Source organism: Sorex fumeus, unplaced genomic scaffold, assembly GCF_029834395.1.
Source record: "Sorex fumeus unplaced genomic scaffold, SorFum_2.1 ptg000207l, whole genome shotgun sequence".
NCBI lineage: Eukaryota > Metazoa > Chordata > Mammalia > Eulipotyphla > Soricidae > Sorex > Sorex fumeus.
Genome location: NW_026606264.1, coordinates 1,202,530 through 1,215,591, shown reverse-complemented (window position 1 = coordinate 1,215,591; position 13,062 = coordinate 1,202,530). Strand labels below are relative to the sequence as shown.

The following is a 13,062-nucleotide window of genomic DNA, read 5'->3' as shown; positions in this document are numbered from 1 at the left end:
GGCTCCGTTGGGGGGAGGGGTGGAACAAGGTGCAGAGAGGAGTTGGGAGACAGCGAACGTGGGCAGATTCGTCTCACTATCTGTTCTGTGGCACACAGGATCCCCCAGTTTTCAGTCTCTTGACTAAACAGACTCCATTATCCATCTGTTCTTTGTCCAGATGGCTTCGATTAACCTGAAAAGCAACATTCTGTGATGAAGCAAATCACAGCTACTCTGAAACACACCTGAGGGTGCTTAACTGGTGTGAGGGTGCAGAGGCTGCGAGCGGGAGCCCTGAGGGGAAGCCCTGCCTGTGCTCCGGCTTCTGCCTCTGCACCAGGGTTTCCAGAGTGGGTCATTTCTACCCTCTGCCGGGATAGCTCACACTGGACTCCACGCACGCTTCACTAGTCCCTTAGGTTCAGAACTGTTCTCTGAGTGTGTGTCCCCTACCCTGACATACCTGCTCTCAGTCTCATTTCCAGACCTTGCAGGGGGCAGGATGGAACAGCCCGACTCGGCACTGGGTGGGTAAGGTGCCACCTTTTCTCTTGAGCTCAAGACCCATCTAAGAATCAGTGTTATGGCACCGTGCCTTGATAGCACTGTTCAGGGGATGTCACAGAGTTGGGAAGTCATGCGGGCTCCTCTTCACTCGGAGACCAGGTCCACTCTGTGGCAAGTGATCAATGCCTCCCCTATCCGCACGGTGCCCCCCGGCTCCCAGCAGCCCTCACGTTGTCATGACGTTACCTTTCAGGGTAGACCCTCGGCTCACTCAACCTGCATGCCCAGGCCAACTCCGTCGGACTCTGACGATGTATGAAGAACTGGATCCTTCCTTCTTTGAATCCTGGGCTGTGGTGAGAGTGGACGAGGATGTTTCTGGGGTCTCAGGTCGAGGGTTCTGGGTGCTTCTATCTGACTGCAAGGGGTTCCTTGTTTGGAAATAATGAAGTGTGGCTCAGTCAGAGTCCAATGCCTGACCCCGTGCAGACACAGTATCTCAGGGTGCTTGCCCTTTTGGCACTTCATGGAAAGAGTTTCTCTCTCTGGCTCAAGAGGGACTTAACTTCCCTCATGGCCAATTAGGTAGAGCTTGGGCTTCTGCACTGCTCTGGGATTCCCTCTCACAGCAGTCCTGTGTCCAACCTTCTCTGGGATCCTCAACACAGCAGCGGGAGCCTGGAGCTCTGTAGTCCCACTGGGACCCACCATGAAGCCGGCGAGCAGCACAGGCAGAGAGGACAGCCTGGTGTGCTCACTGGGAGGCTTCTCAGGGATCAGGGTGGGATATCGTTTTATGCTCCCTTCTGGGTAGTAGCTCATATGCCACTTTTTGCCGTATCTATTATAAATACGCAGAGTCTGTATGAAGTCAAACTTTTTGCATAATTTTATTGGATAAATATATTTATTATTGAATACCTCCCCAAAATAAAACTTTGGGGAGTTCTGCCTCTGTTTTTACCATTCTGTGCTCTCAAGATCTGATATCTAGGTTTTTGGGCCATTCAGAATTAATGTTTTGTGTTGTGTGAGATAAGATGTTTGCCCTGCCTGCGGCAGACCCCAGTACTATTTCCAGTATCACATATGGTCCCAAAAAACCCTTTCAGGAGGAAGTGATCCCTGAGGATGGAGCCAATATCCAGAGGAGCGTTTTAAGGAGACTGTTATGTCACTGAGTCATGAAAATGGAATCATATGAAGTATATTTTCAGATTACAATGCCATGAAGTAATAACGAAAAAGAAAGCAGGAGAAGTTCCGACATTTGCAAACTGAACAAGTAGTTTTAAATGGCCATTGAGTCAAAGAGAAAATAAAGGTTAAATAAAAAATATTCTTCAAAAAGAACAATAATAAAGATAAAATCTATCAGAACTTACTGAACAGAGGGGAAAGTGGTACTAAAGGGGTCCGCATCAGGGAAGAAAATAAAGTTTAATATCCTAACCTCAGAATTTGAGAAACTAGAAAAAAAATCAACAAATAAACCCCATATAGAAGAAAGGCAATTATTAAAAGTTGAACAGAAATCAATGATACAGAAATCAAGAAACAGTACAATCAACGAAACCAAAATCTTGTTTTTATAAATTTCTATTGTATTATTTATTTTTTCTTTATCTGCTGTTATTTTTTGGGGGGGGTTCACACCTGAAGATGCCCAGGTGTTATTCCTGGCTCTGCAATCAGGAATTACTCCTGGCGGTGCTCAGGGGACCATATGGGATGCCGGTGATCAAACTTGGTCTGACACACACAAGACAATTACCCTCCCTGGTGTCTTTCACTCTGGCTCAGATTCTTGTTTGGTAAAAGGAATAAACGATTTTCAAACTTAACTACTCACCACAGGAAAAGAAGAGAAAATACAAATAAATCAGATCAGAAATGAAGGGGGATAAATTAAAACAGATATGTCAGTGGATCAAAAGATAAATCAATTATGAATGACTTTATGGCATTAAACTGGAGAATTATTAAAATCAAACAACTTTCCAAGATTAAATCAAGAGGAAGTAGAAAACCTGACCAGGCAATCATGAGTGAGGAAATTGAAAGAGCAATTTAGAATTTTCCCAAGTACAAAAGCCCAGGTCAGATGGGTTTACTATCAAGCATTCAAGGAACACTTAATACCTACACTTCTCTTTTTTAAAAAAAAAGTTTTAGGCCATCAGGAATGCCAGGTATCAAACCTGGGCTGGCCATGTAGCAGGCTAGTGTACAGTAGCTTGCGCCCAATATACCCCTCAAATTCTTTTAAATAGCAAAGGAACAGGAATCCTTCCTAGCAACTTTTAAGAAACCAACATTATTCTAATACCAAAAGCGACAGATATGTGCTACCAAAAAAGAAAATAATAGACTAATAGTTTCAATAAATTTCAATGCAAAAATCCTCAACAAAACCTTTAAACCCAATCCATCTGTATATCAAAAAGAATCATATTCCACAACCAAGTGAGATTCATTCCAGAGGTGCAAGGATGGTGCAATATACATAAATCAATCAATGTAATATTCCATATCAATAAAAGGAAAGATAAAATCATCTGATCATATCAACTGATGCAGAGAAAACTTTTTTCAAAACCCCATCCTTAATTAAAAAAATTACTCAACAAAATTGGGATAGTTGAAACATTCTTCAAGAGAGTTTTGGCCATTTACACCAAATTCACAGTGAATACCATACTCAATACTTTGAAACTGAGGGTCTTCCCTCTGGTCAGATGCAGGCATGGATAGATGCTGTCACTGCTACTCACAACCGCAGAATCTCACTGCAGCAGTCATGCAAGAGAAATCAGAGGGGTCCAAAGGGAAAGAGGAAGTCAAATGGTGACCATTTTCATATGATGTATATATACATATATATATATATATATATATATACACACACACACATATATGTATGCACATACGCACACCACACACTCCTAAAAACACTGAAAACTCTTCTTTTGTTGCTTTTGGGCAACACCCAGCTGTACTCAGGGATGATTCCTGGCTCCATCCTCAGGGATCACTTCCTCCTGAAAGGGTTTTTTGGGACCATATGTGATACTGGAAATAGTACTGGGGTCTGCCGCAGGCAGGGCAAACATCTTATCTCACACAACACAAAACATTAATTCTGAATGGCCCAAAAACCTAGATATCAGATCTTGAGAGCACAGAATGGTAAAAACAGAGGCAGAACTCCCCAAAGTTTTATTTTGGGGAGGTATTCAATAATAAATATATTTAATCCAATAAAATTATGCAAAAAGTTTGACTTCATACAGACTCTGCGTATTTATAATAGATACAGCAAAAAGTGGCATATGAGCTACTACCCAGAAGGGAGCATAAAATGAGGCCCCCATAACCATGCCACCAGACTCCGCACCAGGCTGTTTTCACTCGGGGCACCTCAGGGGGGAGTGGGTGAGAGCCCTTCCTGCCCTAAGGGACCCAGCCCTGGCAGTCAACCTCCTCTACCCAACCGCCTCCATGCTCCAGGCTGCTTTCCACATGCTCGGGCCCAGCCTAACACATGAGTGAACATATTCCTGGACACATCACAGGACACTCCCTACCCATTTTCCATAATTACCAAACCATATTTGATGGGGTTCAGACAGTAGGCAACAAATTATGGAGGGGAAATATATATATATGTATATATATATATATATATATATATATATATATATCTTGGAGAGCCCGGCAAGCTACTGAGAGTATCCCACCTGCAAGGCAGAGCCTGACAAGCTACCTGTGACGTAATTTGATGTGCCAAAGAAGTAACGATAACAGGTCTCATTCCCCTGACCCTGAAAGAGCCTCCAATCATTGGGAAAGACGAGTAAGGAGAGGCTGCCAAAATCTCAAGGCTGGGACAAATGGAGAAGTTACTGGTGCCTGCTGGAGTAAATCAATGAACAACGGGATGACAGTGACAGTGATAGCAAAAAGTAATTTGAATATTGCATACATACAAATTTATTGATGTTTTAGCATCCACTGGGCTGGAGCGATAGCACAGCAGGTAGGGCGTTTGCCTTGCACGCAGCCAACATGGCTGATCTGAGTTTGATTCCTCCGGCCCTCTCCGAGAGCCCGGTAAGCTACCGAGAGTATCTCGCCCTCAAGGCAGAGCCTGGCAAGCTACCCGTGACGTATTCAATATGCCAACCCAGTAACAACAAGTCTTGCGAAGGAGATGTTACTGGGCCCACTCGAGCTAATCGATGAACAACAGGAAGACCATGACCGTGACCGATTAGCATTCATTCTGAATTTAATGAAAACAAACATACAAAAACTTATGGTCACTTGTTAGAATTTATTCAATATATTAATCAATTGTACCTATGTAGCAGATACATTGTACAGCGCTAACAGGACCCAGACACAAGTTCCTTGAAGCACAGGATCACGACCTTAATCAAGCAGATAGAGTCTCCCGAGGACACTTCTCCCTGGAAGCTCAGAGTGACCTTATTTGAAAAAAGAAACTCCTAAGGGAATGTGGTAGGAAAAAGGTCATTCTCCATGTTGTAGGGCCCTGAACCCAGCAGGCATGTCCTTGCAAACAGGCAGTGAAGAAAGGAAGTCAGAGAATGGGATAGAGATGAGAATCATTGAATTACAGGGAAAAGAGGGGGAGGATTCTCGGAAGTTAGCAAGAGTTAAAAGGAAAAAAACTTTTTCTCCAGCAGCAGACCCTACTGAGACTTGAGTCTGGACATCTGAATTCCAGATGAAGGTGTTGGAACACCGAATTCCAGGCCTCGGAGGGAAAAGTGTTCTAGCATGCCAGCTTTCCTTAGTTTGGCTTGAATGCCTTGGAGACTAACGCAGGGAAAAAACGTCTCTGCCTTAGCTCAAGGTGAGGTGCCTAGAATCTTGGTCATGCCTCCAGTCCTTCTTACGGAATTAATTTCAATAGTTTTAACATCATCTATATACACATACCTCAAGTTACATGAAGTATTTTGAAGAAGTGTTTATTTTTTTCTGGTGCTTAATGATTCCCAATTCCAGAGGTTAGACATGTGCCTTTATTGTTGTTGTTTTTTTTTGTGGAGGTTGGACAGTTGCAGCAAGTCAACTGAGCCTGACCCTCACTTTTGCTGCAATACTCTGCTACACGGGGGTGTCAGGGCTCTGCTGACAAGTGGCTGCAGTAGCAGCACAGCAGGAGCTCGAACGTTCTGCATGTTGGCCCTTCTCCTCTTGTTTCTAGTTAATTCTCAAGCCCTTGTGTCTGGTCTGTCTGCAACAAAGACTTCTATAAGAACAGGAGGATAAATCATCACGCACCAATCATTCTGGTTTTGGCTGTTCACAAGTTGGGCATCTGCATCTTATAAACTTCTTTCTTTGTCCACTGGTTGGGTCAGTTTTCTCTCTCTGACCACCCTGTGAAGGGCAGTCAGCAATGCAGAAGGGCCTCTTTGGACGGGTGTGTTAGAACTATATTGTTTTACTTCCCTTTTCATTTTGTTACTACTGAAGAATCCTCAATAGCTCTTAAAGTATTTCCAGTCGATTGAGTTTCCTAATCTATTAATTAGTAGCAGGGCAATTTTGATTACCACACGGGTCACGGGTCACGGGCCTCCCATTGTTCATCGATTTTGTTCAAGCGGGCCCGGTAACGGCTCCATCATGAGACTTGTTACTGTTTTTGGCATATTGAATACGTCACGGGTAGCTTGCCAGGCTCTGCCGTGCGGGCGAGATACTCTCAGTAGCTTGCCGGGCTTTCCAAAAGGGGCAGAGGAATCGAACTTGGGTCGGCCATGTTGGCCGCTTGTAAGGCAAATGCCCTACCGCTGTGCTATCGCTCATACCCCAAAAGAGTCTTCTTTTTGGGACATGCCTTTCTCTGTCTTTTTAATAAGCCTTTTGAAAACTTCTCCACATGGTAATCTTAATTTTATTTTTTTAAGAAGTATAAACTTTTTTTTATTTAACAAAATTTAATTTTCACAGATGTAGCATTATTGGAACATTGAATAAGTAATAGTAGTGAATCACCTACACTAGCGCTAGGGATTTGAATCTCTAGAGATGAAGAAATAAGCATGCCTCATCTAATGAATGGTTATGACAACCAGGTCATTTTTTTGATAAGGGAAATTAATTAGTTTAAGGACAAAATTTTGGTGACTATATGATTGCTAATTACCTCATTCACAGTTAAATAAAGGAGAAATAATATGCTGGGGGAGAATCATTCCTTAGCATCCTTTTTAGTCATTTCTATTTTTAACATTGTAAAATTTCATTTTTTAGCTTAAAATCTAAAGACAGCTTTCAATTTATTAATTCCAATGTAAAATCTTGAGCTTCTGAACTTTTAAAATATTGTTCTAAGTCAATTGGGGCATATTTGCTTTTAAGAATATTGTGCTTCAGACCACAACACCCAAAAGGAGAGAGAGAACAAAAGGGAATGCCCTGCCACAGAGGCAGGGTGGGATGGGGGGTTGGGGGTGGGAGGGATACTGCGATCCATGGTGGCAGAAAATAGGGATGGGTATTTGATCATTGTATAATCGAAACCCAAGCACAAAAATTTTTAAGTCTACAACTGTACCTCGTGCTGTTTCACTAATAAAAATTATTTAAAAAATGAATGAAAACAAATTAATTAATTAAAAAAAAGAATATTGTGCTTTGTTTGTTTTAGTTTTTGCTTAAAACCTTTTTCCAGAATGCAACACTCACCAATATTCATGTCCAATTATTATAAACTATGGTTAATTATTGAGATTTTTCCTGCGGGGTCTACTAAGCCATACAACAGGGGTATGGGAATTTCTTCCAGTGATACTCAGGCAGGTGTGTGACAGTTCTAGTCTTAGGCAATGCGTCGCTACTTGGACTCAGTAGATTTCACTTACTCACAGCTGTACTCCTGGAGACCCACCACAACTCACTTTTAGAATCAATCAGCTAAGAGCTGGAGCAATAGCACAGAGGGTAGGGCGTTTGCCTTGCACACGGCCCACTTGGCTTTGATTCCCAGCATCCCATATGATCCCTTGAACACCGCCAGGAGTAATTCCGGAGTGCAGAGCCAGAAGTAACCCCTGTGCATCGCCAGGTGTGACCCAAAAAGCCAAAAAAAAGAGAGAAAAGAATCAATCAGATAACTTTCATGTCAATGTCACTCATGAGATTTGAATTCATGGATTTGTGAGCATGGCTACTTTGTAGAGCAAAAATTGGTAGAACTATATGGGTCAAGGGTATTTCTGTAGATTTCTTACTCTTAACTACAGTGCACTATTGGAGTGATCAGGATGAATATGGAAGCTATTTTTAATGAAATACTTTTGGTGATGTTTTTAAAAACAGGATGAAAAGATAAGTTGATGCAGGATAACTTTCAATATAACTTCAATCTTCTGCATCTGAGAGTGTGGCTAATTATTAGGGAACTTTTTCTCTGTGAATTTTAGATCAAGTTAATAAAAAAAATCAGTCTCATTCCTAACCAAAACTCTTTTAGTGATGACTAATATAAAAATATATATAATATTAAAATGTTTATACATTCATATAAAATGTATAAAAGACATACATATAATTGGACATTTGTAATTATAATAACTGAATAAGACACATGCATATTATTACATATACACCATCCACATCTCCTTATGAATATATGCAAAGAGAGAGAACTACGAGAAGAGTGAGGAGGTGTATTCAGTGTGAAGGGAGACTATCACTGGTCAGCATGGAAATAAACACTATTATCAGATTTCTGTATTTGAAAACCAATGAATGTAACACACTTTACATAAAGGGCATGAGGAGAAAAGCATGACCACTAAGGGAATGTAGAAAAGTATTTGGAGAAATTTAATGCAACGCCATAATATGAAAACACCTGGGGAAGAGGGAGAGAGGAAAACACTTCAATATCACGAAAGTCCCACGGGAACAGCTGCCACCATACGTTCAATAGCTGGCTAATAAGAGCAAACCTATCCTCTACTAAGACAAAAGTATCTTCTCTCAATAAGTCAATGCACAGAAAATTGAATGTTTGAATAAAATAATGAGATGATAAAAATGTATCAAGCCCGAAAAGATAATCTCCAGATGAAATAAGATCATAGATGTGGAAAACCCAAAATAATGCACAAAAAATCCATTGCATTGATCAGTTTTACTAAAGTGGAAAGATTAAAAATCTCTGGATCAATGTTATGTTTTAAAATACGCTAGCAACGGGCACTTTAAAAGAAATAAAGACAGCAGTTCCTTCTACAAAACCTCAAAGAGAATAAAATATTAGGGACTAAGCTAATATTTTCTAAGGAGAAAAAGATTTGTCCATTGAAAACTGTAAAATAGCGTCAAGAAAAATGACACCACTGCATAAAAGGAAAGATATTCAGTGCTTTTTGGTGATAGATGGCAGGCAAATAATTGTACCCAAGAAAAACTCAGTTTTAGTGCAATCAATCTCAAAATACGTTATCTATAACAAAGAAAACTGTATATTCTATAATTCTCATAGAACCTTAGTAACCCACTAGGAAAAACCACTGATAGAAAAATTAACTGTAGTCTCATACTTCAAATTTTAAAAACATTCCAAAACTACATGAAACAAAATAATAGGGTGCTGGTAAAAAGGCAGACTCATTGGTCAATGAAATAGAATGGGGGATCCCAGAAACAAACTCTCATGGATATTTTCTTTCTGTTTTAAAAAATTTTTTATTAGTGAAACACCATGAGGTACAGTTGTAGACTTACAAATTTTTGTGCTTGGGTTCCAGTTATACAATGATCGAGTACCCATTCCTCCACCAGTGCCCACGGATATTTTCAATTTACCTTTGAAAAGTTACTCTGGCCACCCTACCTCAGGGCCCGGTGTGCTTCTGCCCCAGGCGCCGAAGGGCCTCCTTCACGTCCTTGTTCCGCAGACTGTAGATGAGGGGGTTGAGCATCGGGATGACCAGCGTGTAGAACACGGAGATCACCTTGCCCTGGTCCATGGACTCCACGGCCCCCGGCTGGGCATACATGACAAAGGCAGTGCCATAGAAGAGGGCCACGGCCGTCATGTGGGAGCCACAGGTGGAAAAGAGCTTGTGCCGGCCCGTGCCCGAGTGCATCCTGAGGATGGTCACGGTGATGTAGCCATAGGAGATGAGGATCACAGCCATGGTGCCCACAATGAAGAGCCCACAGAGGCCAAACATCACCAGCTCATTGAGGGCTGTGTCGGTGCAGGCCAGCTGGAGCAGGGGGGGCACGTCACAGAAGAAGTGGTTGATGCGGTTGGAGCCGCAGAAGGGGAGGCTGAACGTGAAGCTGGTCTGCATGCTGGTGTTGAAGAGGCCTCCGCAGTAGCAGACCAGCACCAGGCGGGCACAGACTGAGGGACACATGGTTACAGGGTAGCGCAGGGGACTGCAGATGGCCATGAAGCGGTCATAGGCCATCACGGCCAGGAGCAAAACCTCAGTGGTACCAAAAAAGGAGAAGAAGAAGAACTGGGAGGCACAGCATGCAAAGGTGATGGCCTTGGAAGAGGAGAAGAAGTTGGCCAGGGTTTGGGGGGCGATGGCAGATGAATAGCACAGGTCCAGGAAGGACAGGTTCCGGAGGAAGAAGTACATGGGGGAGTGCAGGTGGGCATCCAGGGTGATGACCACGATCATGGTGAGGTTCCCCAGGACGGTCACCGTGTACAGGGCCAGGATGACAGCAAAGAGTAGGGCCTGGGTCTCCGGGCCCCCCTCGAATCCCACCAGCACGAAGTCCTGCAGAGGCGTCGCTGAAAGGTTCCCATGTGTGAGGGCCGGCATGGTCCAGGGTGGGTGGTGGGTTGGGTGGAAGGTGGCAGTGAGTAGGAGGCGATGGGGGACGGGGTAAATCAGTGTCTCAAGGTCATTCTTTTCCTGGAACACAAGATCTCTTTTGTGCCAAGGTCCCACTATCCGAGCAGTTCCCACACCATTGTTTGCCCTCCAGATGCTTCCAACTGACCTGAAAGGCAAGAGTGTGTGATGAGGGACTGCAAGGATAAAGGCTCTTTCCCCGAAGACGCTGAGCTGGTGCTGCCAGGTGTTACAGATGCAGTGCTGAGCACTCAGAAGGAGACCAGGCGAGGATGTGCATCTCCTAGACAGGGATGAGGAGATGACACCCCCAACCCTGTGAGGCCTCATCTGCCTCTGCCCCCATCAGCCCTTCATGCCTTTCAGAAAAGGTGGCTGAGCACTGAGGCGGGTGCTAGCTGCACCTCCAGGAGAGCCTGGGGAGAGCTGGCCCAGTGCTCACTAGCTGGTACAGAGAGGTGTGTCTCTGCCCGTCTGTCTGCCTGGTCGACTCGCAATCTGCTCTGACTGTTCTTGTCACTGAGCCATAACCTGGTGGCCCCGATTCAGCTGTGGGCACTGAGTCCAGCCGGGGCTATAGTCACCACTCTGAGTGTTTCCTGTCCGCACAGACCACTGCCCCCTGCCCTCACCTTCAGAGGCGGCCCAGGACGGGCGGGCACTCTCAGTGGGCTGCTCTGATGGGGCGAGAACTGACTCTCCCTTGCTCTGGGCTCAGCGCTGCAGTGACAGGGAATGAGGTGGAGGCGCGTGTGTCGCTCCTCCTCCTCTGAGTAGGACGGGCTGTGGGTGGCTCAGCGCGTCCCTGCAGCAGACGCACTCGGCCACTACAGTGAAGAGTCTCCCTTGTCCAGAGGGACCAGAGGCCTCCAGTGGCCAATTAGGCAATGCCGGCTTCTGCAGGCTCTGGGCTCCGGCTCCCTGGGTTCCCAAGTCCTGTGACCCACTGTCCCCGATTCCCAGCCCCGACGGTGAGCAGGAGGCCTGGCACCTTCCACATCCCTGTGGGACCAACTAGAGAGAAAAAGGCAACGGAAAGTCCTGGTGTTGAGTGGCCTAGGTGAAAGGCATGGACACCACGCAGATACAGTGGACTGCTTGGGTGTGCCCACGTAACTCTGCGACAACATTCAACACTTGTTCTGAAGGAAGAGGCTCAGCTGTTGTCAGAACAACCGACTCTAGACTTTAGGACTCTGGAGCTGATGTGGCTGATTTTCACAGTGAAAGCATCTCACATTTGAACACACATCTCAGGGGAGGGGAGGGGACTAAGTCTCACATCACTACTTCACTCTTGCTTTGCTGATTCACATGTTTAGTCTGAATTTCACAGCACAGAGTGGAATGTGTCACATGTGGCCCCAACAATGAGGACAACTGATGACTACCCTCCGACGTCCTGATGAATCTATCACATCTTCCAGAAGGGCAAAGGAGAAGATTATCCATGACTTCTACTTGGATCTCTTCAATAGCCATGTCCACCTGCCCACATACCAAATTCCGTGGGATGGATATGTCGTTCCCAATGTTCTCCCTTCCTAAATCCGACACCCCATTTTGTTGGTAAAGAAGCAAACAGCAGGGGGTATGGTGCTGTCAGCAGGTCAATATATACCTGTGAGGCGAGTGCATCAGCAGCCCTATGGCACCTCCAGACTTCCAGATACCCCAAAATTTCTACTGTGCCTTTGGTCAGACCCCAAAAACTTGGTGCAAAGTTTACCAAGAAAGTAAACAGCCAAAAGTTAGGTATGTGGAAGACACACCCACAAACCACCTCTGGCACAGCTATATAATTGGAGGCAAGGCCTCTCTGATTTCATATCGAACTGCTTAATGACCATGATCCCAGAGATTCAGAAACAAATCTTGAAACCCAATGGTTTTGGGCAGAAATGTGTTCGGTCACTGCAGTAGGTTACCGGCACCGGGCCACCCCAGGTGGAAATAGGTTTCATGCCTTGGCCTGTTCCCCCCGGGTGGCCCGATGGCCACCATCCTTCAGAGGCCACTGGACAGTCAGGTTTGGGCCTGCAGTGACGAGACACGCAGGGTCTTATGGGATGGGGATGGAGCCAGCCCTTTCCTCCCCAGCCCAACAAGACTCCGAGTCGCCGCCCAAGAACAGCTCTCTGGCTCCTGATCAAGCTGCTTAACGGCCATGATCCAAGAGACTCAGGAACAAATCTTGGAACCCAGCAGGTTTTGGCAGAAATCGCTCCAGATTTAATTGCTAAAATTTTGGAATTTCAAAATCGCACAGCCACTACTTCAGCCACATGACATCATATGTTATTCATAACCAGTAATAGGAAAAAATTGTCTACTGTTGCCTTTTCAGCATATCTTAGTGTTGGGGTAAAATCCCAAATAATAATGGTGGGTCTGGTGTCAAAATATTGAATGTAATCAAAATAGAGAGAGAGTAATGTGGAAAACAACTGCCTCACAGGTACGGGGAGGGTGTGGGATGGGGGTATACTGGGGTTTTTGGGGGTGGAGAATGGGCACTGGTAAAGGTACGGGTGTTTCATTGTATGACCGAGACTTAAACCCGAAAGCTTTGTAACTGCTCTAACGGTGATTCAATAAATAAAATTATAAAAAATGAAAAAAAGGTGGAGTTCGTGCTTAATTCAATCAACTAATCAGTGACTGAATAAATAGCAGTACTCCTACATAAAAAAGAAAAAAC

General features: G+C 44.5%; 1 protein-coding gene across 1 annotated transcript; it reads right to left on the bottom strand.

Annotated features, from left to right (window-relative positions):
- Positions 1 to 9,377: 9,377 nt before the first annotated feature.
- On the bottom strand, positions 9,378 to 10,328 carry LOC130017634 (olfactory receptor 12-like). The gene has a single exon (XM_056108358.1). It carries the CDS (start codon positions 10,326 to 10,328, stop codon positions 9,378 to 9,380), a length of 951 nt encoding a protein of 316 aa, XP_055964333.1.
- Between the last annotated feature and the right edge of the window lie 2,734 nt (positions 10,329 to 13,062).

Coding starts and splice junctions, on each gene's coding strand:
- LOC130017634 (XM_056108358.1), bottom strand. CDS start 10,328: ATGCCGGCCCTCACACATGGGAACCTTTCAGCGACGCCTCTGCAGGAC.